Below are 24,287 nucleotides of genomic sequence, written 5' to 3' on the forward strand. Positions count from 1 at the left end.
AACCTATTCACCATTCAAGATGCCATTTATCATCATACTGAAATGCTTTCACCGTTAGTCACTTCAGTCTCCTCCGCTATCAAAGTGAGAGATTGTACCCCATGAATAGTATGACTAAGAGGGGAGCCAGAATAAGTAAATACACTCACTCTAGTTCCTAGAGCTGTATTAGTTACTCTGGCCATCCAGAGTAACTAATATGAAATCCTTGTCCCACAACGTGAACACAGACTATCAACATTTAAACAGGACTACGGCACTGTATTCTGTATTGGATGTGGTAGGTGTTCTTCTCCAGTTACACTACAGCAGTAACAACATCCTAACACAGAGAGTAGAGAGCAGAATAATACGGACCTGGACATAAACATTGGTGTCGTTGAAGGCCCTCTGTAGAGCATGGGTGAGTCCTTTAGACAGATTCTGCCTCGTCATGATATCAAGCCTGTTCCTCCACAGCTGCATGGACAAAACTTTGGAGGAAAACAAACATTTATATATATATATATATATATATTGTTTTTTTATGAAGGTCTTCATTAGGGATGTAATCATACGGTGGCATCTCAAATCTTGTTTTATTTATTTGGCGAAACAGAGTACACTAATGAACGGTTTTCAAACTGAGCTACTGTTGATTGGGTGCCCATACTGTACCTGTTTTGACCCAGGTCTTCTCAGTGATGTTACATGGTAGATGCTCCCCTTCAGGACTGGTGGGGATTGGTTCAGTTGTGGTCGGTTCAGGGGTTGTTCCTTTGGTGGTGGTGGGGATGGTCAAAGTGGTAGTCGGTGCAATTGTGGTTGTAGTGGGAGCGGTTGTGGTTGTGGTCGTGGTTTGGTCAGTTGTGGTTGCCATCACTGTGGTCTCTTGGAGGGTGGTCGCTTCCTGTGTGGTCGTAGTGGTCCAGGTTGTGGTTGTAACAGCCTCTGTGGTCGTAGCTGTGGTGGTCTGGGGTGTCACAGTTGTGGTGGTCACGGTCAGGGGCGTGACGGTCGTGGTGGTCACAGTCGTGAGCTGTAGACTGTCATTGGTCACAGTGTCTGGTGTTGGGTTGGTGTGTGCTGCTGTGGTGGATGGTGTAGTGGTGTTGGTGTCAGCCCTTGCAGGTGTAGTGGTGTTCCATGTGTGAGTGGAGAAAGGACTAGTCACATTGTCTGGGAGGGTGGCGTCGCTCTCCCCCAATGTGGCCAGAGAGGACACTGGGACTGTAGGTAAATCTGGGTTCGCAGGCAGACTGCTGTCTCCCTCCTCTGCAATGAAAGAAGGAGCAGCTTTTAAAGGATTTCAAAAATCGGTTCATATCAGGTGACAAATGTCCCGTTTGATGATGTCCCATAATGTGAGGATGAGGTCAGACCTGGAGAGGCAGCATGATAGAGGGGATGGAGCAGGGTAATGTGGGACTGAGCTGGACCGAAAGAAAATGGGATTTTGAGGGAATGAAGGTGCAGAGCATAATGATGATGACGATGATAATGATGAGGATGAGGATGATGATGATGATGATGATGATGATGATGATGATGATGATGATGATGATGATGATGATGATGATGATGACAACGCTGATGATGATGACGACAACGATGATGACAAGAAACCAATTGTTTTTTTTCCTTCTACAACAAGATGGGTTTGATTATTGTTTGATGACGTGTCCTACCTGGACTGGTGTTTGAGGTGCTGTTGGTTACAGGGGCTAAAGACAAAGGGTCTGTTGTTCCTGCTGTTTGATTGTCACTGTTGATGGCTGAGGAGGAGGCTAAGGAGGAGGCATTAGCTAGCACTGATGGTTGCACAGGCTGCACTCTGATGCTTTCTGCTGTCACCCCTGATGGGTCTGTTGGGTCCGTGGGTATGGCTGGAGGGGCCCGGGGCCCGTCCTCCACTGGCGTTGCCCTGGCAGAGAGGTTAGAGGGCACGGCTGGGTCCTGAGGCAGAGCCGCATGCCTTGATGACTCGTTGTAGTGCCCTTCATCTGGAAAACGAGGAGAGAGATGGGACTTAAACAGCAACTGAAAGCATGTAGATGCAGCATGGAAATGTAGAAAGAACACATTCCATATGGTTACCTCTCTCTCTCTCTCTCTCTCGCACGCACGCACGCACGCACACACACACACACACACAGCACTCCATCATGTATGAACTAAAGTGACAGGATACAAATGCAACAATCATTTAACCGTTTTTGAACACAAGAAAGCACAGCAAATGTGTTTATTCTTCCATGTGGTTGGTGGCACTGAGTCGGCAGTGCATGTAGTCAGGCACGGATAGAGGTTTACCTGGCACGGATAGAGGTTTACCTGGCACGGATAGAGGTTTACCTGGCACGGATAGAGGTTTACCAGGCACGGATAGAGGTTTACCAGGCACGGATAGAGGTTTACCAGGCACGGATAGAGGTTTACCAGGCACGGATAGAGGTTTACCAGGCACGGATAGAGGTTTACCAGGCACGGATAGAGGTTTACCTGGCAGGCGGATAGAGGTTTACCAGGCACGGATTTAGGCAGGATAGAGGTTTACCAGGCACGGATAGAGGTTTACCAGGCACGGATAGAGGTTTACCTGGCACGGATAGAGGTTTACCTGGCACGGATAGAGGTTTACCAGGCACGGATAGAGGTTTACCTGGCACGGATAGAGGTTTACCAGGCACGGATAGAGGTTTACCAGGCACGGATAGAGGTTTACCAGGCACGGATAGAGGTTTACCAGGCACGGATAGAGGTTTACCTGGCACGGATAGAGGTTTACCAGGCACGGATAGAGGTTTACCAGGCACGGATAGAGGTTTACCAGGCACGGATAGAGGTTTACCTGGCACGGATAGAGGTTTACCTGTGCCTGAGTACCTGCCCCTTTGCCCTCTCACTCTCCAAGTGCTCTTTTGGGTATTGGTATCACTTTTATTTTTTTGTATACCATTTTTGTCGTTGGACCCAAATATCATTGTGATGTCGTAAAGTTCACCACCCCACCCCTAACCAGTCTGCCCTGCAGGGTACAGAGATTGTGTGCGCCCAGTATCCAAACATGCATGGCTTGAGCATTGACCGGTCAAGTGTGTGTAGCAAGCTATTTAGTTTAAATATCAACATTACGCTACTACCAGAGCAGCATAACACTTGATTTAGGCTACATCATCATCCATATTCAGTCTGGTTGGCCTACACACAAATGAAATCCTTCAGAACAGCCTACTACACCATGAGTAGACTTATAACATAGCCACAGAGGAGCCATAGCTTCTTTTTTTTGTGTGTAGCCCAATAAGAAGGCATATGCAGTCTTGGCCTGCAGTCGGGAACACGCAACAAATCTATCAGTGAACAGCATGCAGACAAAGCAGGCCTTTCACTAAATTTCTAATACAATCCAGGGAAAAGAGGTTGGAAAGCAAATGGCTCCTACTGAAAAGGGAAGACTATAATCTGTCTGCTGTAGGCTACCAAAATATTCTATTTAACATACAAATAGGCCCATTGAGCAAACATTGTTTTACAAAGCAAAACGAGAGAGGGATAGGCTTTTAGCACGAGTGCATCAGCCGTCGGCGAGTGAGCTGCGCAACGTTAGGTATTTTAGTGAAACTGGAAAGCTTTTTTAGGACTCCTCATATTGTACAATGTGTGTCTCCAGACACCTAGGCGTAGGCTAATCTATTGATGGATTCAAGATGAGGTCCTTTTGATTGATCGCAAATTCTCAGTTTGTTAGTGTCAAAGTAGCCTGTCGTAATCATTTGTGAGGTATTGAAAAAGGATTATGTGAGGTATTGAAAAAGATTCTGTGAGGTATTAAAAAAGATTCTGTGAGGTATTGAAAAAAGATTCTGTGAGGTATTAAAAAAGATTCTGTGAGGTATTAAAAAAGAGACTCACAGGTAGTTTAACCACCATACACTCAAATTCCACACAAGCCACTAGCCAGCCAGCCAGCCAGCCAAAATCATGAGTTAGAAGGTTATGAATATTAGGATATATCATACAATTATTATTTAAGAGCACTGAAGCTAAATAGCAATCAGTAAAAACAAATATTTAATGAGCAGATTTACATCAATCATCAACTATTTTGAACATCTGCCCCCTGAAAGGTCTGTGCACGGCCCTGCATGCAGTGACGTGGGCTGGTGTAGATAAAATGGCCAAATTCTTGTCCCAGTCCGCCCCTGGCTTCACTAACATACAAGGACGATTTCCAATAGACCATTCCCTTAATGTCAAACAGAAGTTAACCAGAACGTTGTTACCATGTTCTTAGAATATTTAACATTAATGTTCCTGTCACGTTTCATGGAAACGTTGCAAAAGCATACCTGCGTCTAGTTTATTATGGGTTAGGAGACTATTCCTTCAACGTCCCACCAAACATACACAGTACATGGTTGCCATGTTCTCAGAATATAAGATACTAATGTTCCAAGCGTGTTTCATGGGAAGGTTGCTGGAACATACGTGTCCAGTTTTCTGAGGGTTAGCCACCTAGTCGATTGACGCACCCGTGCATCACACGGTGATGCAATTTTGAATATCGAATAGCCCCCTGTATGTTTGCGCAAGAGAATGAGCATTTCTTGCAGTGGCTGCAGCTCAATCACCTCTGTCCGCCAATACAACGTTTGTGCCTATTCCATAACATGGGGCTTGTAAAAGAGGTGTTTTCCTACACGTGAGAGGATCCGGACAAGAGAATGGTCACAAAATCGTCTGTATAACAATCATCTCGCTCTACGATATCCACAAGCTTTACTGCAATCGTCTGAACTCTCTGCCACGGACGTTCTCATTTCGAGGGGAGTCTGCTCACAAAACCGACTATCCAGACCGAACCGTTTGAGCTATAAGACACCAATATCAAAAGGGGAGTCTCTCACAAACACAAAGGTGTCGGTTGTTTTGCTCTATGAAGCACGCAAGCTTCACAGGAGTGAAGGCACAACGTCCATAGGGGGTAAAAAGTGTCATGAATAAAGTGACCAAACTTGTGTCTAAATTGTATCTATTGTATCTCAGATATAGGACAGACATTTCAAAACCGTATTTATGATACATTTTTGGACGGTCTGTTTTGCCATGTACAAATGTGTTACTCAATGCATTTCTATGGGCTATAATGGTAAAGGACAAAATCAATGTTTCATCAAATATTTTTTTATATGCAGTACCAGTCAAAGGTTTGGACACACCTACTCATTCAAGGGTTTCTCTATATGTTTTACTGTTTTCTACGTTGTAGAATAATAGTGAAGACATCAAAACTATGAAATAACACATATGGAATCATGTGGTGACAAAAAATGTTAAACAAATCAAAATATATTTTATATTTTATATTCTTCAAAGTAGCCACCCTTGCCTTGATGACAGCTTTGCACACTCTTTGCATTCTCTCAACCAACCTCATAAGGTAGTCAACTGGAATGCATTTCAATTAACAGTTGTGCCTTGTTAAAAGTTAATTTTGGAATTGATTTCCTTCATAATGCATTTGAGTCAGTCAGTTGTGTTGTGAAAAGGCAGTGGTGGTATACAGAAGACAGTCACTACTAAAGGACACCAATAAGAAGAAGAGACTTGCTTGGGCCAAGAAACACGAGTAATGGACATTAGACTGGTGGAAATCTGTCCAAATGTGAGATTTTTGGTTCCAACTGCCATGTCTTTGTGAGACGCAGAGTAGGTGAACGGATGACTTCCTCATGTGTGGTTCCCACCGTGAAGCATGGAGGAAGAGGTGTGATGGTGATTTTGTTTAGAATTTGCTTAGTGGGATGAGTTGGACAGCAGAGTGAAGGAAAAGCAGCCAACAAGTGCTCAGCATATGTGGGAACTCCTTCAAGACTGTTGGAAAAGCATTCTAGGTGAAGCTGGTTGAGAAAATGCCAAGAGTGTGCAAAGCTGTCATCAAGGCAAAGGGTGGCTCCTTTATAGAATTAAAAATATCAAATATATTTTGATTTGTTGAACACTTTTTGGTTACTACATGATTCCAAATGTGTTATTTCACAGTTTTGATGTCTTTACTATTAAAATAGTCAAAATAAAGAAAACCCCTTGAATGAGTAGGTGTGTCCAATCTTTTGACTGGTAATGTATATACTGTATATATTTTTGTTTTATGTACAAGGGTCCTAACATTCAAAATCAAATAGCTAAATGGTCCATTGTATGACCCTCTTAAAACAATTCCATATGTTAGCTAGGTTTTGCTTCTGGACAGGCCGGACAAGTACATGACCTAGAGAGATCCCTTATTGGGACAGTGGTTAAGGTGTTTGTCATTGATGCTGGTGGCCTGGGTTCGACACCTGCTAGTGGAGTCACACTACTCTCACATTCAACATACGTTAGTGTCATTACTTGGCAACATTTACAACACCCTCATCTGGTCTAATTAAAATCAGTTCCTCATTGAAAGATGAGAATCTGTAGAATTCTACATTCAGCGCAAATAATATCCACTACCTCTCATAACTGATGAGTATTTATCCATTCTGAATAGCTGAGCATCTCTCCATTGTCTTCTTGAAATGCACTTTGAAGTAAATCTCAGTTCTCCTAAAAGTACACTCAAGAAAAACTGTTTTATTGATTATAGTGATTCAGGAGTAACATTAAGACTGGGTAAAATGCCCCAACATTTAGACCACTACACAGAAATGTTCCTGCAATGTTCCCATGAAACGTGTCTACAACATTAATATCTTATATTCTGAGAACATGGTAACCATGTACTGTGTATGCTTTGGTGGGACTCTGATAGAATATTATCCTAACCCTCAGAAAACTGGACACAGGAATGTTCTTGCAGCATCCAATGAAATGTGTCTAGAATATTAATATAGGTTATTCTGAGAACATGGCAACCATGTTCTGGGTAAGTTCTGTTTGACATTTAGGGAACGTTCTCCTAACTCTAGTTCCAAAACATGCAAAATAGGTTCTCAGGAGAGTTTTGCTTACATACATAGAATGTTCACCTAACTAACTGAGAACTGGACACTGAAACATCTAGGCACCATTACGGCTAACATTACAAAAACGTTCTCTCTCTCCCTAGAATTGTTAGCTGGGAAGGCAGGAACACGTTAATTCTCCATTTGACTCATCAATCCCAGAGGCCTGATGATGACATCCTGACTGTCCCCCTATGTTTCTCATCAACATCGTCTCTCTCTATAACCACATCTTGAAAGCATGAAATATTGTTCTCCAGAACGCAGCCTGGCAGTGCCCCCTGTCAACAACATGAGTGGTACGGGGAGAGGCCAACGTCAAACTATGGAGCAGAACATTTGAGGATACAAACACTTCTTAGTCATCCAGGAGCAGTATTATGAAACCGTGACAGAGGGAAAATAATCTTAATAAGTAGGTCACTTATGTTTTGTTCAGGATGAGCATAGGGAATTAATTTAGATGCTCTCAAGTACATATCTGGGGCACACATAAGCAGCTGCTGTGATTTAGAAACATATAATCTCAACCTACGAGGGAAAGCTAGTGCGTTGAATCAGTGCTGATACGGTGGTGGTGTTTTCAAAGACATCTTTCCTCAGTACAAGTGAACGATGAGGAATGGGCAGCTAGCAGGGTTTATTGCCTTCTATAAGGGAGACGATTAAATACTGGCAGACCTCCAGAGCGCATTTGTACTTCCGTACCGAGCACATGCTTCCCCCACACTCTAAATCTATTCATCGGAGGATTGTTTAATTAAAAGGAAGGATTTCCGAACCAGGCTGGCTTTGTACAGTACAACCAGGCCTGTGCTTACATCCCCAGGATGCAAGCCCACTGTCTTCCATTAACACTACCTACTGGACTGTTCATCTCAAACAATAAGTCTAGCAGGAACTAGCATCGCTTAATCCTACAAAAAAACTCAGATGAACCAATCATTTAAAGCCCTACATGAATATATATATATTTATCCTAAAAGACCCTATAGGCTCAGCAGTGAGAGTGTGACAGTATTTGGTGTCTTCAAAACAGGACACACTGAATACCTCTCCTGTATCTATCCTATCCCCCTACAGAAAGCCACCTGCTCTAACAGGGGGCAACATAAGGGCCCTCCCTCAGCAGCACTGAGAGATCACTGAGAGGCTGAGCCATGGCAGTAGACAGCAAAGCTCCTCCATTGGGCTCCTATGACAACACATGGCAGCTCCAGCCGTCCTGGGACTCATGAAGAACCTCTGCCCATTCAAAACAGTGAGCCATTGTGGCAGGAAAGAGGGACGCGTGGAGAAACACAGTGCACCACCATCCAAGGCGCAGGTGGTGAGGAGGGGGCCTTTGGGAAGTGTCCAACTGAAATTAAACCCATTGCGACAGTGTGGTGTGCTTTCCATGGAGTGACACCTTTCCAACAGGATGTACAGATACACACTTCCTGAAACTATTCATAGTGTCCATCTGTCTCTCTGGGTTGAATATTGGATCTGGAGAGTAAGTCACACTTCTACAGTACTTTTCAGGAAGACTACAGGACCCAAATGCAACAATTAACCTTGAAAAGTATGATTAGAGCAATTTATTCCACAAGCAGAACACAGGAAACGTGAATATGAAAAAAACTAAATAGGTATAACATTGTATTGTACTTAGCAAAATTGCACACATCTAAAACTCAAAAGTGTGCAAAGCTGTCATCAAGGCAAAGGGTGGCTATTTTAAGTATCTCAAATATACTGGCTATTTTAAGCTATCTGTTTAACACTTTTTTTCGTTACTACATGATTCTGTATGTGTAATTTCATAGATTTGATGTCTTCACTATTATTCTACAATGTAGAAATTTGTACAAATAAAGAAAACCCCTTGAATGGCTAGGTGTTCTAAAACTTTTGACCGGTAGTGTATGTGAATGTCTGCAGAAATTGGTCATAAAATGTGATCTTCTTCTAAGTCACAAAAATAGACAAACACAGTGTGCTTAAACTAATAACACACAAATTATTGTATTTTCTTGTCTATATTGAATACAAAATTTAAACATTCATAGTGTAGGTTGGGAAAAGTATGTGAACCCCTAGACTAACGACTTCTCCAAAAGCTCATTGGAGTCAGGAGTCAGCTAACCTGGAGTCCAATCACTGAGACGAGATTGGAGATGTTGGTTAGAGCTGCCTTGCCCTATAAAAACACCCACAAAATTAGAGTTTGCTATTCACAAGAAGCATTGCCTGATGTGAACCATGCCTCTAACAAAAGAGATCTCAGGACACCTAAGATTAAGAATTGTGACTTACATAAAGCAGGAAAGGGTTACAAAACTATCTCTAAAAGCCTTGATGTTCATTAGTCCACGGCAAGACAAATTGTCTATAAATGGAGAAAATTCAGCACTGTTGCTACTCTCCCTAGGAGTGACTGTCCTGCAAAGATGACTGCAAGAGCACGGCGCAGAATGCTCAATGAGGCTAAGAATAATCCTAGTGTCAGCTAAAGACTTGCAAATCTCTGGAACATGCTAACATCTCTGTTGACGAGTCTACGATACATAAAACACTAAACAAGACTGGTGTTCATGGGAGGACTCCACGGAAGAAGCCATTGCTGTCCAAGAGAACATTACTGCACATCTGAAGTTTGCAAAAGTGCACCTGGATGTTCCACAGAGCTACTGGCAAAATATTCTGTGGACAGATGAAACTACAGTTGAGTTGTTGGGAAGGAACACACAACACTGTGTGTGGAGAAAAAAAGGCACAGCACACCAACATCAAAACCTCATCCCAACGGTAAAGTATAGTGGAGGGAGCATTATGGTTTGGGGCTGCTTCGCTGCTATTAGTTTAAGCAGACTGTCTGTCTATTGTTGTGACCTAGATGAAGATCAGATCAAATTTGAGGACCAATTTATGCAGAAATCCAGGTATTTCCAAAGGGTTCACATACTTTTTCTTACCACAGTATGTCATCTCCCTGGTAGACAAGGCAGATAAGAAAAGGGAATCATCAAGTACGGATAGAGTGACAGCAGGGCTTGCAGATTTGAGCTCTAAAAGCTATATGGAAGTTCAGCTGATATTTCACTGTTTTGTTTGTCAAACTCAACAGAATATGGCTCCCATTTACCCTGTGGCACTGCACAGACACCTGCTAAGCACGGTCACACTGCAGCTCAGCATGCATCTTCAGTCACAGCATAGCAACAACATTGCCTTTTAAAGATGGGGCGGTGGTCGAGAGGTCTAGCCGATATAAAGAGATGCTCTGCTTTTTTGACACCACACTCAAAAAGCAAGTCCTGCAGGCTCTAGTTTTGTCTAATCTTGATTATTGTCCAGTTGTGTGGTCCAGTGCTGTAAGGAAAGACCTAGTTAAGCTGAGCGGCACGTTTTGCTCTTAATTGTAAACAGAGGGCTGATATAAATACTATGCATGCCAGTCTCTCTTGGCTAAGAGTTGAGGAGAGACTGACTGCATCACTTCTTCTTTTATTAAGACACTTTAAGGTGTTGAAAATCCCAAATGGTTTGCATAGTCTACTTCCACACAGCTCTGACACACACACACTTATCCCACCAGACACCAGACACCAGGGGTCTTTTCACAGTCCACAAATCCAGAACAATTTCAAGAAAGCGTACAGTATTATATAGAGCCCTTATTGCATGGAACTTCCTTCCATCTCATATTGATCAAATAAACAGTAAAACTGGTTTCAAAAAACAGATAAAGCAACGCCTCTCCCCTATTTGACCTAGATAGTTTGTGTGTATGCATTAATATGTAGGCTACGTGTACCTTTAAAAAAAATGTATGTAGTTCTGTTCTTGTCTATTTATGTTCTGTATTATGTCGTTCTGTATTATGTTTCATGTTTTGTGTGGACCCCAGGAAGAGTAGCTGCTGCTTTAGCAACAGCTAATGGGGATCCTAATAAAATACCAAATACCAAAAGGCTGTTGTTCCATCTGATTCAATGGAATTCTATTCACAGTAATTCAATAGTACTGTTACTAGTGGTCATTCAATATTACTAATCAGCAGAATCAAAGCAAACAACATAGGCTACTGTAATTGCATGCACACACAAAAAAAATGTAAGCTAGTGCCACTGTCTCCCAGGTAAGACATTACCATAAATGACGATCTGAAGAAAGATATTTTTGTGTTCCATTTCAGACTGGGAAGAAAACGCACACCAATTATTCTCATGATAGAAGCAAGGTATTAAGTTATGGCAGTAAACCCTACAGCACACTAACTCATAGAAATGCCAACCTAAAGTCAAATCAGAGCCTGAGTTTTGCACAGCTTATGATTAAGGAGAGTATTAAACATTTTTCGAAAGTTGAAAAAAAAGCCAATGAAGTGATGTGGTGAGATTCAGCTGCAGAATAAACTAAGTGCCATATTCTGTTTGATCTCTTGTTGGAGCACAGGCCCTGTGTGTGTGACCCATATTGCAGTAATCACACTCCTGGGTCCTGGGAGAATATGATGGACGTACTCTGGCACTTCAGTTATCACACACGTTAAAGCCACAGTCTGCAATATATGCTACTGCCTACAATATTTCCCAAACAATTCATGATTGATTAAAGTGGCCAGTGATTTCATAGACTTGAAATCACTGGCCACTTTAATAATGGAACACCAGTCACTTTAATAATATACTCTATTCTATTCTACTGTATTTTAGTCTATGCTGTTCTGACATTGCTCGTCCAAATATTCATATATGCTTAATTCCATTCCTTTACTTTAGATTTGTGTGTATTGTGAAATTGTTAGTCATTACTTGTTAGATATTACTGCTCTGTTGGGGCTAGAAACAGAAGCATTTCACTACCCCCGCAATAACATCTGCTAAACATGTGTATGCGACCAATACAATTTGATTTGATTTGATACGGTGCCTTCAGAAAGTATTCATACCCCTTGACTTATTACACATTTTGTTGTGTTACAGCCTGAATTCAAAATTGATTAAATGTTTGTTTTTTCTCATCCATCTACACACAATCCCTCAAAATGACAAAGTGAAAACATGTTTTTAGAAATTTAAAGCCGTGAGTCTTTCTGGGTAAGTCTCTAAGAGCTTTCCACACCTGGATTAAGCAACATTTGCCCATTATTCTTTAAAAAATTGGTTGTTGATAATCGCTACACAACTATTTTCAGGTCTTGCTATATACTTTCAAGTAGATTTACTGTAAATCAAAACTGTAACTAAGCCACTCAGGAACAATCACTGTCTTCTTGGTAAGCAACCACTGTAGATTTGGCTTTGTGTTTTGAGGTTATTGTCCTACTGAAAGGTGAATTCATCTCCAAGTGTCTGGTGGAAAGCAGACTGAATCAGGTTTTCTTCTAGGATTTTAACTGTGCTTAGCTCCATTCCATTTTGTTTTTATCCTGAAAAACTCCCCGGTCCTTAACGATTGATTACAAGCATACCCATAACATAATGCAGCTACCACTATGCTTGAAAATAAAATATGGAGAATGGTACTCAGAGTAATGTGTTGTATTGGATTTACCCCAAACATAACGCTTTGTGTTCAGGACAAAAAAGTTAATTTACTCGATACCATCTACTGCATCTTGCCTATGCCGTTCTGCACCATCACTCATTCATATATCTTTATGTACATATTCTTCATCCCTTCACACTTGTGTGTGTATAAGGTAGTTGTTGTGAAATTGTTAGGTTAGATTACGCGTTGGTTATTACTGCATTGTCAGAACTAGAAGCACAAGCATTTTGTTACACTCGCATTAACATCTGCTAACCATGTGTATGTGACAAATACAATTTGATTTGATTTACATTTTTTCAGTATTACTTTTGTTCCTTGTTGCAAACAGGATGCATGTTTTGGAACATTTTTATTCCGTACCGGCTTCCTTCTTTTCCCTCTGTCAATTAGGTTAGTATTGTGGAGTAACTACAATGTTGTTGATCCATTCTCAGTTTTCAGCCATTAAACTCTGTAACTGTTTTAAAGTCACCATTGGCCTTATGGTTAAATCCCTGAGCGGTATCTTTCCCCCTCGGAAACTGAGTTAGGAAGGACGCCTGTATTTGTGTAGTGACTGGGTGTATTGATACACCATTCAAAGTGAAATGAATAACATGAATATCTTCACCATGCGCAAAGGGATATTCAATGTCTGCTTTTTTATTTGTACCCATCTACTGATAGGTGCCCAACCTTGCGAGGCATTGGAAATTGTGTTTAGGTCAGTGACAAAAAAAAATCTAAATTGAATCAATTTCAAATTCAGGCTGTGACAAAAATACCCATAGATTCTCTAAGAATAGAAGTTATAAGTTATAGCTTAGTACAACTGTGTTATCATAACTCAAGATCACAAAAAAACAACAACTAATAAGCCTACTTGTTAAACTTCTAACCACAAACTAAAATGATTTGGTGTTAAAGAGCCTGGAAATTGATTTCATTGGATGAATAAACACCTAACTAGCACATTGCACACACATGAAGAATGTCTTCCAAATGTGATAAACAAAACTAGGTTGTGATGTCAATGATGCAGATGGATAGCAGCTCATCTGTGTAGGCATTACTTGGTCCCATGTGACCAGACAAGACAATCATGTGACCATTTCCTGGCTCGGGGTATGTCAAGGCAGTCTAGCAAAAACAGAGTGAGGGTGAGACATTCTGAGCCACGACAATTTTAAAAGTGGTCACGTAAGGACATACTGAGAGAGTGGAAATTATGCAGATGACAATCTGGCCATATGGTGATCAGGCAGGCAGCAATGAAGAATCCACTAAGTGAGCTGCACTGAGGAGAGAGGCTCTTTTGACTGTGTCTACTGCATGCCTTTGATTTGGAGGGGAAAGACACTGTTGGGAGAACTCTAGTCTAGCACTGGAGCTCATGAAAAACAACACAGAAGGGGACACAGCAAACAGCATTACAGTACATTGCCCTAAATCCACCTTGGCAAACAAACATATCCTGATCCTGCCACACTGGCTTTCTACAACAGACCTGATGGCTTGCGGGACAGTGATAATGAATGGCGACAAAGATGGATGGAGCGTGGATTTCAGCAGGCCTTGTTCGTTTTGTATTCTGAGTCTGGCTCAGTCTGGCTCTGCAGCCTTCTCCTTTGGTTAGCATCACAGCAGCCAGGGACTGAAATATTGAGAGCTTTCTAAGCTCCTGCAAGGGGAGAGCATGTGAGATTCCTTCACCTGAGTGCATCCTAAGAAACACATGCTTCAAGCTTCAAGTCCTAGGGATGCAGCAGGCAAATCACAACCCTATGAAAAGTGGATGAGTGTCTTGCTCCTCCAGTACCACCCTGCAAAAGAGCAGCGAGAATTTTTCCCCCTCATATCTGAGGAGTCGAAACCGACCGCAGGGTACCAGAAGTAAGACATAGACACTGGGAAAGTTAGTTTCACTCTGCATTAGTTCTTGTTGAATTGTTCTTTGTAGCCTACTGATCCTCAGACAGACAATATCATGTCCACGTGAGTAAGTCTCACTCATAAATATAAGACCAACACTAAAGACAACCCACTTAATTTCCAAATACTATCAGAAGCAACGTACAGCCTTTTGACAAAACAAGATACTGACATGATTGGTGTTTGCAAACACATTACTGATCATACAAAAATATAACTTTTCATTCAAAAATATATGTAATTTATACAATTCAATACAACATGCCAATTTTAAAACTGAGTTGCTTACACTGGCCTTCTATAAGACCAATTTGTATATTAAGAATATTTTTTCAGCACAGATTTTTTTTTTAAGGTGTTAAGAACATTTCTTAAAGCTTCTCTCAAATTCAGATCGTGTGATGAATTCACAGTTATTTCACTACAGTATGATCAACTGTCAGAACTGGCACTGAGGGTAGAGCGAAATTAGGAAAGTCAGTCACCTGAACTTTTGTAGCTAAGGTGACAAATGCACGCACACACGCACACTGGCAGGCATGTACACGCACACGCACGCACGCACACACACACACACACACACACACACACACACACACACACACACACACACACACACACACACACACACACACACACACACACACACACACACACACACACACACACACACACACATGTACACGCACACGCACACACGCACACACACACACACACACACACAGTACACTTGCAGGCATGTACACGCACACGCACACACGCACACACACACACACACACACACACACACACACACACACACACACACACACAGTACACTTGCAGGCATGTACACAAACCATATTTTTTATTATGAATTCCTATTGATTCAAATGGCCAAACACAGAGAGTAAATCATAAAAGCCCCTAGCAACAGCCTATCCCAGGGAAGCAGAAGCACTTCAATTGATAAGACTTTTAACATGAAAGTATGCATTGATTTTTCATAACAAATGCCAAAACTGCTGCAGGACCACGTGACGCCACTTGTCCAATGAGGAACCACTAGCCATGCTTTGCCCTTCCTTGTCCCCTACCGTGGCTCAATACATAATAATAAAAGCCATTTAGCAGACACTTCTATCCAAAGCGACTTATAACAATGCGTGCATACATTTTACATACGGGTGGTCCTGGGAATCAAACCCACTAACCTGGCATTACAGGCTCCATGCTCTACCAACTGAGCTACAAAGGACTCTGATTCATAACCTACTGTAGTGGGAGACTTGCAGGCACATATGGTGTGAGCACAGAAGCGATTTCATCATTGTTTCTGGGAATCAGAAGCATTAACCTGACAGAGGCCACCACATGATCGCCTGACTTTTCAACCCCTCTTAGGAAACGCATTTGTTAAATGGCTCTGATTCCATTGCATATAGTATTCATTAGAAGGCCAAGACTCTTGGCTGTCCTTTCCCATTACATAATAGACACAGTCATACAACACACAGTGAGAAGCATCTTTGCAGCTCTCCGCCAGTGGAGGATACAGCAAGTGGGTTCTAAACGGACGCTGAAGTTGGAGGGAAGAATATTTCTAAGATTCCAAACTCATTGGGGTTGTGCCAACCAGGTTTCATTCGCTTTACCTTCAGGGTATACAGCACAACATTTTTTACATGCAAATTCCAAATACCTTTACAGCCCTATATCTAAGCCGTGCCAAATATGGCAGTGTATGGCAGTGCTGACATGAATCAAAGCAGTTATTTTCTGTTCCTGTTTCAGTTTCTTTTGAGTTTGACCTGCTGATCTGCTCAGGTCTAAGGTGAGGCCAGCCAGAAAGCCCTGCCCTTTGTGTTTCTCTCTTTAGTCAGCGCTGAAGCCTCCCAGGCCAACACAAAGTAAAGACTGCTGCTACATAGCAGGCAGCATCTATTAAGGCCGTCACACAAGCCGTCACTGTGAGCGATGACGAGAGGGCGCTCTAACACATTGTGAGTTCAGAAAATGCTCAAGGAGACGGAGACATAAATCCATTCTTCACTCAATCTTGAGGGACTTGATGAAATGTTCATGCAAGTGAAGAGCATTCACTGGCTGTGATTTTTACTGAAACATCTCTGTTACCTAATGTGTTGGTTTTGGGGTCAACGCTATTCCCCAAGGAAAGAAATGACAAAACACTGTGTCTATGAATATGGACAATCTCTGGGGACGTCTAAGCTTGTCAGATACAGATTACATGTCACTCAGAATTACAGCTTTTAAAAAGGGGACACAGTAGCTGGACTTACAGCTGCTGTGCAGACTCCAAAATACAGACATTTGGAAAACACACATACGCACACACAGTATAATATACTAACATGTATTTATGTAATAACATGTATTTACCCACGGATACATTATATTGTGCATATATAATTAAATCTTCTGCATCAAGGTTTACACTTCATTACAACAACAAAAGACACAAACTGTGTTTCGAACATGCTCTCATGTTCAGAACACGATATAGAATTCCCCATAGATTGGGAAATAAGTACTATACCTAATTGGGATTAGAAATCAAATTAGCCAACAAGATCATCCCAACCACATGATTTGTAGAGGCTTGTCATGCATAATGTATTTAATGTACAAGGGAAATATCTATTTAAGATCTGACACAGTGAGGGGGGCTCTAGCAGTGCATAATTAACTCTCACAGCACAGGCAATCACCCTAATGAAGCACAGCAGAGTGCATGGGGCAAGGTGCTGTACAGGCCATGTTTGAGGCCGATCTATTAAAAAGACTAAGTATCCAAGCAACCCAACTATTCATCCAAATTGTGGGCATCTTATTATGGGGTTGAATAAGGCCAGTGTTTCCCACACCAATACTGATACAGCAGCAATACATGACCACATCATGGACAGCCTGGTTAAAGAAAAGTGAAAGGTCTAGTTGTGTGTAATGGTTGAACAACACTGGAAAGAAAATAGAGCACAAAATTCATTTTTTTCTTGTGAAGAAATGCTTATAGGCCTAGGCATGCACTGTACTGTATCTCCAAAATGCCTGTTGATGCCGTTGAGCAGTGTGAAATCCTATCTTCCGTCATTTACACAAAGAAGCTATTTGTTTGCACGTACTATTCGAATCACATAGCATTTCCAATAATTTCAAATCAATCTGAAACTATTGTCTAAAAGCAGACACAAATTGGAGCGTGTACTGGTTATTCAGATGCTATAGGGCAGGCTATATACAGCCCAGTCTGAAAAAAAGCGTTAGACAGATCAGTTCCCATGGCAACAAGGCACAGTGGGCTCCATGTTGACTCAAAGGAACAGCTCAACCCCCCCCCCCCCCTCGGGAAATACAGGAAAAAACACCTAGTTTTTAAATGGGTACGTGGATCTAGCCCTCCCTGGATCACAGCCAAACGCCAAATTCCAAATATTGTTTTATGAATTTAGGAATAGGGGTATATTATGGCAATCTGAGAGGACCTGAAAGTGTATAGGTCAGGCCCATGGCTAAGTCACGAGCTGTTTTTCCTACTTGAAGGAACAATGAGATGAAAACAGCTACCCATGGTTAAATTATAGGCTAATAAACATCAGGTTCAAATCAGAGAGGAAAATAAAAACGAAAACCAATTTAGGCTAGTGGCTAGTTTTAGCTTCTTATGACAGCATTATAAATAGTGAGTATGAACGTTTCACGAGTTGTGTTTTTTAAAAAAATATATATATTTTGAATAACCTCCACAAATGTTGCCAACACAGTCGTTCAAGTAAGTTAGTATGGATATTATTAAAAGCGCGCTTCTGCGCGCACGTTGCAGTATTGACCGCACACAGGCATGCCACCCCAGGCACAAAGGCCACTCCAGCGGTTATTTTACTAATTCGAAAGACAGTGTCTGGGAGGCTGCATTATAGAAAATCAACATTCATATTGATTTATGGACGTTCAATAGCTTGAATGTGTCTGCGACAGATAACACGGCTTGTGGGACATTTAGATCATGCAAAAATAGGCGCAATGTCATCATTTACGCACAATAAACCACTACTACCCAAATTGTTTGAATATAAAAAAAATCATGTGGATTTGTAAAGTGCCCTCCACATAGGCTACATTGCAAGTGGCTATTTCTTGTTGTTGTTGTCTTCTAAAATCTAGATTTTTGTAATAAATAGCAATTTCCTACATCGAAAAAAAAAATAACTAGGTGGTGGGCTACTTTCTCCACGGTCATTATCCCCGTGTGTGAGCTGATAGTCATAATATAGGGACAGGGTACGAAGAGTACCACCAACCTGAAGAGCAACCAATTTGGGGTACGTCTCTATAATAATACAGCCCAACATCTCAATGAAGACCAATTAGTTTGTCCTACCAAAATCAAGAAAAATATGACTCGAACAGGTTGTCATCAACCAAACAAGTCTTACCATCAGCAGCTAGGACCGACGGCATTAAAAGCAAAACCATTCCAACGGATAAAATACATTTAGTCCACATTCGATTCAGCCCCAGTGTTTTTCCGTTTTTCTGGAAACATAAGGTGGATCCCATCCCCATACCTATCCATTCAATCGAACCAAGCGCGCGAGGATTGTTTATTCCGCTGGCGATCAAATCATCGAGGCTGTTACACGCATGTTTTGAAGCCATTTGTTTATCCTTGATACATCTAACAGTCTTAATCTTGTAAAATACATTTGATCAATCCTTCACTGCGGACAATGAGAGGTTCTGCGTAAGCCGGTCTCTCCCAGAGGTTGACACAAAACGGCAGCATTGACACTTGTGTGTAATGCGTCTGTAGGGCACACTCCATGCACCACGTCGACCTGCTAGCGCGTAATAAGCTATTATCTGCGAAAAATTAAAGATGCACTCATATCCATAGTAGTGAGTTCAGTCACCGACGAAACAAACGTCTCCCATTGAAAAAAAAACCGAACTGATAAATCATACGACACGGTCAGAATATTTACTTTCAAACCCGTCATTTCACGCCAGTGACGCCAGCATTGACTGCTAAAAATATTTGGCATTCTCAGTGAGAGACGACCGCTTCTGGGTATAGATGGCAAACCAAACTAATAAGTCATCAATAGTAAACCAACTGGAAAACGCTAATTCTATCACCAATTTGATTTGCATGAATTAAAATTGGGCTTCAAAAAGGACAGGTTGTCACCAGGGGGCAGCCAGGGCGGGCCAATGGTATCGCATACATAAGTGATGAGACATTTGAGATCTGGGTTTGTGAACAGCATTGCATGTTATTTAAAAAATGGCCTGGTTTCAAAATGACAGCTTATATTAACATGTCTGCTATTATTTAGAACACTCCAGGCATTAGCTGAGGAACATGGTGTCATCTACATCACTATGATTTACCATGCCCTATACTGTACATGGTCAATGCAATCAAAATACAGGTAGTGCTTTTCTACTCTGCTTGCACAGGGTGGTGCTATTGGCTTCGACCCGTTTCATCTACTGTACTGCATCTGAAATTGGACAAACTAAAATACAAGCAAATACCTTATGCTAAACTGGGGTAACACAGTGACAAACAAGATGGCTGAAGCAATATCATTTTTTTTTTTATTCAAAGTGAATCTTGACAATAGTACACCAATTCTTAATTTGACACTTGCCAATATTCACCAGGAAAACCCGCTTTTTATGACAAAGTACATAAGGCTTGGTCACATTGAAATCACTGAGAACTAGAGAGAAATACGACCGCAAACTGTAAAAGACATTACATCCAAAATAATAAATTGTCCCAGTCCTCATAATGTATATATATATATATATATATTGCACAGTGCATTTGCTACATGGCAAACTAGTGTAGCATAAAATCAAAAGCAAACAAAATCATAAAGCCACAAAAACTACACATTAAACCAGTAACAGTTCCAATTTCACAATCAAGTCTATATGCTGTGTTGTTGAGATACCGTATATTATCCAATAAATTGAAGTGAAATACAACTTGTGCTAACAGTGAAATTACTGCAAAAAAGATCCAAAGCAATGAAACAAAGTGGTAAGGATTGGAAGGTTAATACAGTAGAATACAAAAGACCCTGAATGAATCATATAGGAAGTCATAAAACAATACAATTGCAGTATATGTGACAACTTTGGACCTAATATTTACGTGGGATGTTAAAGCAAATACCAACAAGTGATACATCAAAACTAAGGCTGCTATATGGATGTTGATCATATACACAGAACAGAATTCTCTGTAGCCAATCGAAAACTAAAACAAAACTACATTTTGTCAAGTACGCAAACCATATGTTCAACTCCACATATACATTCACATTGTATGTAAAGCTTTGCATTTGTGCATGTCCAATAAGAGAGAAACGGTGTCTTGGGTGAAGAGTGTAAAAAAATATTCCCTGACTAAGAATAACATTTGTATTTTTATATTCTGTAGAAAAGCTTTATGGATTCAGACCATATGGTCTAAGGTTGCGCATTGGGGTTGCGTGATCTGAAGATAGAAGCCAGCACCCATAAGAGCTTCTCAGAGAGAAGAATGCATTGGATTTGTCAGCTCTATTATACTGTACGAATCCAAAAGCAGAATGCTTTCTCACTTGATGGCAAACATGTAAAACATATTTGGATTTGGAGACAGGCCGCAGAAGTCCTGAAATAACAAGAGGCTGCTTAATCCTAACATGCCGCCGCTTGGATGTGTAATACTCTATTCTGTTGAGGAGCGTCCACGTCTGACTCTACTGCCACCCCTCTGCGGGAGAGGGGACTGCCTAGGGGTCAGGGAGTTATCGACCAACAGTCATTCTCTGGACCACATATCTAAAAAGGCACTAGGTTGTAGACAGTCAGAATGACAAAATAAAAATGCATCCATGTGTGTCTGGGGTTGTGGGGCTAGTGAGTAAACAAATTTAAACAAATCTCTCAGTCCACAATGTAATGAGACTACAAAAGGAGTGGCAAGATTTGAAAGCGAAAAAGATCAGTCGTGACAATCCCCCTTGTTTGGATTAAAGATTGAGGAAAATTCCCACCCATTTGCCTCAGTCAATCAACTAGGAATAGGTCAGAATAATCTGTAGAAAATCTCTCTCAATCCACTTTAGATACAAAAAGTGGGGTTAGAACATTTTCTTAGGCTTAAAATAAATGCCTAGAAAAAAATTCATAGTCAAAGTCCACAGAGCACAGCAATTTCACAAAAACTGTGTGGGATTTTGCCTTATACTGAACCTGATGAGCATATGGAGAGTTCAATAAATTTGAACAAGTTCTTACTGATGCATTTCATAACAAATAGTACTTATGTGAAGAAGGCCTCCCTGTAGCCCAATGTTTAGATAAGGACCAAATAGATGTGTTGCAGTAAATATATCTGCATGGTAATACAGATCTGTCAATCAATGATAATGTGAGTAAGATGTAGGCTTTTGAGCGTGTTAACAGAACAATAACTAAAAATCAACACAAAATCATCAACACATCAATTACTGTATGCAATGATGAACCCAACCTATATTTAATAAGATAAAATACTGATGCTATAGGCACACACAAAAAACAGAAAAAACCCAACAAAGACGCTAAATTCCATTACTTGCAATACAGTAGATACAATCGCACTTCAAAACGTCAAAGCAAATATACAGAGGCACTAACAAGTCTTAATGCCATTAAGTATACTCTATACTAAAATAAAATCCACCTCTGTTATATGGTAATTAAAACTATACAAAAGTAAGAACACAGTAAGAACTAAGTTAATCATTTTGATGTGGAAATCAGTACATAGCTAGCAGCTTATCTATGATACATTCAATACATAATATATCATACAACTTGCCCAAAATGCTGAAAATAAAACCTCAAACCTTTTTAAAATATATTTCATCTCGATGACTCCAGAATACTTGAGGTCAACGGAAAAAGAGTAGCTACCTTGCTTAGGATATGAATTAGTCTTTGGTGCTGAAAGAGCATTTGAAAAGTAAGGAAAGACAAAAATCTAATGCTCATGCAAGCAATTAAAAACAAAATTCAAAATATATTTCCTCCCTGACGGAATGTAGAAAATAAGCACTAAGCAGTTGATGACAACAAATCTTTAAATGGAACAATGAAAGCAAATTGCACTCAACCAATACACCTTGTCAAGCACTACATAGCCCAGCAATTATACTGTAGGTTGATAGATGGGTATATCAAACACTGTATAGGTGTTCTGAAGATAATGAGATCATATTGTACCAAGAACCAACCAACTATTTGCATGTTTGTCGATCGTCAACATTATGCCTCACATCAGCATTAATCTAAGAAAAAGGCTATAAAAAACCATAACACAGCAAACCAGCGCCTAATATCTAGATTGTACTGCAGTTTCAAAAAAACAGTGTCAATACTGTTAGTAATTAAGTACTAAGTGACTAGAAATTGATTATCAAATATTAAAATAATTCAAATTGTGTTTTATGTACATTAGTTCATTTGGGAAAAGTCCAAACCAAATAAACATTTGCCACAGCAAAGCATGCTGGCGTCCTCTGGTAAAAGAAGCTCAACTACTCATGAGGCCAAATAAGCTAAACTTATTTGATTATCTGATAAGCATATCAGAGTAAAAATAATCTTCAAGTGCTGCAGTCCAGTACATTTATTTTTTATATATATATATAAAAAATAAATATATATATATAAGCGCGATAAGTAACATTAACAATTAACAACCTCATATATTTAAGGCACTAGTAGGTGTGGGAACAAGTTACGATGCAGCAAGTCTCACAGTACACATAGAAAGAGTGACATCTAAGCATCTGTCAACGACTCGACTAAGTTATTTTGCCCATGCGACATCATGCAGTGTGTGGAACAACCTTTTCAGACCACTGACGGTATCACACTGAAAACACAGAGGACATTGGCAAACACAGTAACACCTTTACACCACAATGAACCAACAAACGAACGGAGACAAACTTCTGCTGTCCGAGCACTGGAGACTGGGATGGCTTAACGAGTGATGTGATTAGCACACATGCTAGATAGAAGGCAATACAGAAAAACAGGAAAAGTGGGGGTTGAGAAAACGACCTCTAACCCCTCCATTTGACCCATTTCATAGAGAGAACCATTCGATCCAAATGACAAAGCAGAGCAAATGTGCAAAAACACATTAAAAGTGAGAATTTCTTAATCATTCACTGATTCATTCATTCTTTTTCCATTATGTTTTTTAAATTATATTTTTTAAAGCTAACGGTTTCAATTCTATTATCATCACCATCAACCAACATGATTTGTTAAAGTCAAAGGGGATTCTTTATCCGTCATAACATGAGAGATGACAGATGAAGGCCTTGGTTGTAGTTGTCACTGCTGGCTGCCCCTGCTGGCCCATGGCACTGGGTGGCTGGTTCTCAGATGTAAGGGTACTGGTTGAGTTTGGTGGGGCTGAGGGGAAAACCTGTATAGGCGGGCGAGGCGATGTAGGAGTGTGGTGGAAAGAGGGGTTTGTACTGGCCCTGGTGATGGATGGTGGGCGAGGGCAGCAGCCGGTGGTTGATGCCCATGGTCACCTGGTGGACAATGCCGTAGGTGGGCTGCAGAACGGGCCGCTGGGCGCAGGGCGAGGCCAGAAGGTGGGCGACGGGCGCAGAGGGAGGGTAGGAGAGTAGGGCGGCCTGGGGGTGGTGTCCCGAGTTGTGGGTGGGGCTGCTGTGGGGGAGGGTGAAAGCATGGCCGTGCACCGTGGGAGGGATGTAAGCGTGCGGCCGCCGGTGCTGCCCATAGTTTCCGTTCCACTCCTTGTTGGAGGAGCCGTAATGCTGGACCTGA

General features: G+C 41.1%; 2 protein-coding genes across 7 annotated transcripts in view; both read right to left on the reverse strand.

The window, feature by feature from the left end:
* Window positions 1-19,556, reverse strand: part of LOC124003498 (UPF0606 protein KIAA1549L-like) — a 39,957-nt gene extending 20,401 nt beyond the window's left edge. For all 6 annotated transcript variants that reach the window (XM_046311830.1, XM_046311811.1, XM_046311803.1 and 3 more), the window contains exons 1-4: window positions 18,863-19,556; window positions 1,668-1,982; window positions 658-1,254; window positions 358-473 (exon numbers count right to left, since the gene is read on the reverse strand). In XM_046311830.1, coding sequence (XP_046167786.1) covers window positions 358-473; window positions 658-1,254; window positions 1,668-1,982; window positions 18,863-19,085 — 1,251 coding nt within the window. In that variant the 5' untranslated portion in view covers window positions 19,086-19,556. The remainder of the gene's footprint in view (window positions 1-357; window positions 474-657; window positions 1,255-1,667; window positions 1,983-18,862) is intronic.
* A 457-nt stretch (window positions 19,557-20,013) lies between these two features.
* LOC124003522 (homeodomain-interacting protein kinase 3-like) overlaps window positions 20,014-24,287 on the reverse strand; it is a 40,400-nt gene continuing 36,126 nt past the window's right edge. The window contains exon 14 of the mRNA XM_046311843.1: window positions 20,014-24,283. Within this exon, the coding sequence (XP_046167799.1) occupies window positions 23,870-24,283 (414 nt within the window). The 3' untranslated portion in view covers window positions 20,014-23,869. The remainder of the gene's footprint in view (window positions 24,284-24,287) is intronic.

The sequence above is a fragment of the Oncorhynchus gorbuscha genome, linkage group LG02, assembly GCF_021184085.1.
Source record: "Oncorhynchus gorbuscha isolate QuinsamMale2020 ecotype Even-year linkage group LG02, OgorEven_v1.0, whole genome shotgun sequence".
Classification (NCBI taxonomy): Eukaryota; Metazoa; Chordata; class Actinopteri; order Salmoniformes; family Salmonidae; genus Oncorhynchus; species Oncorhynchus gorbuscha.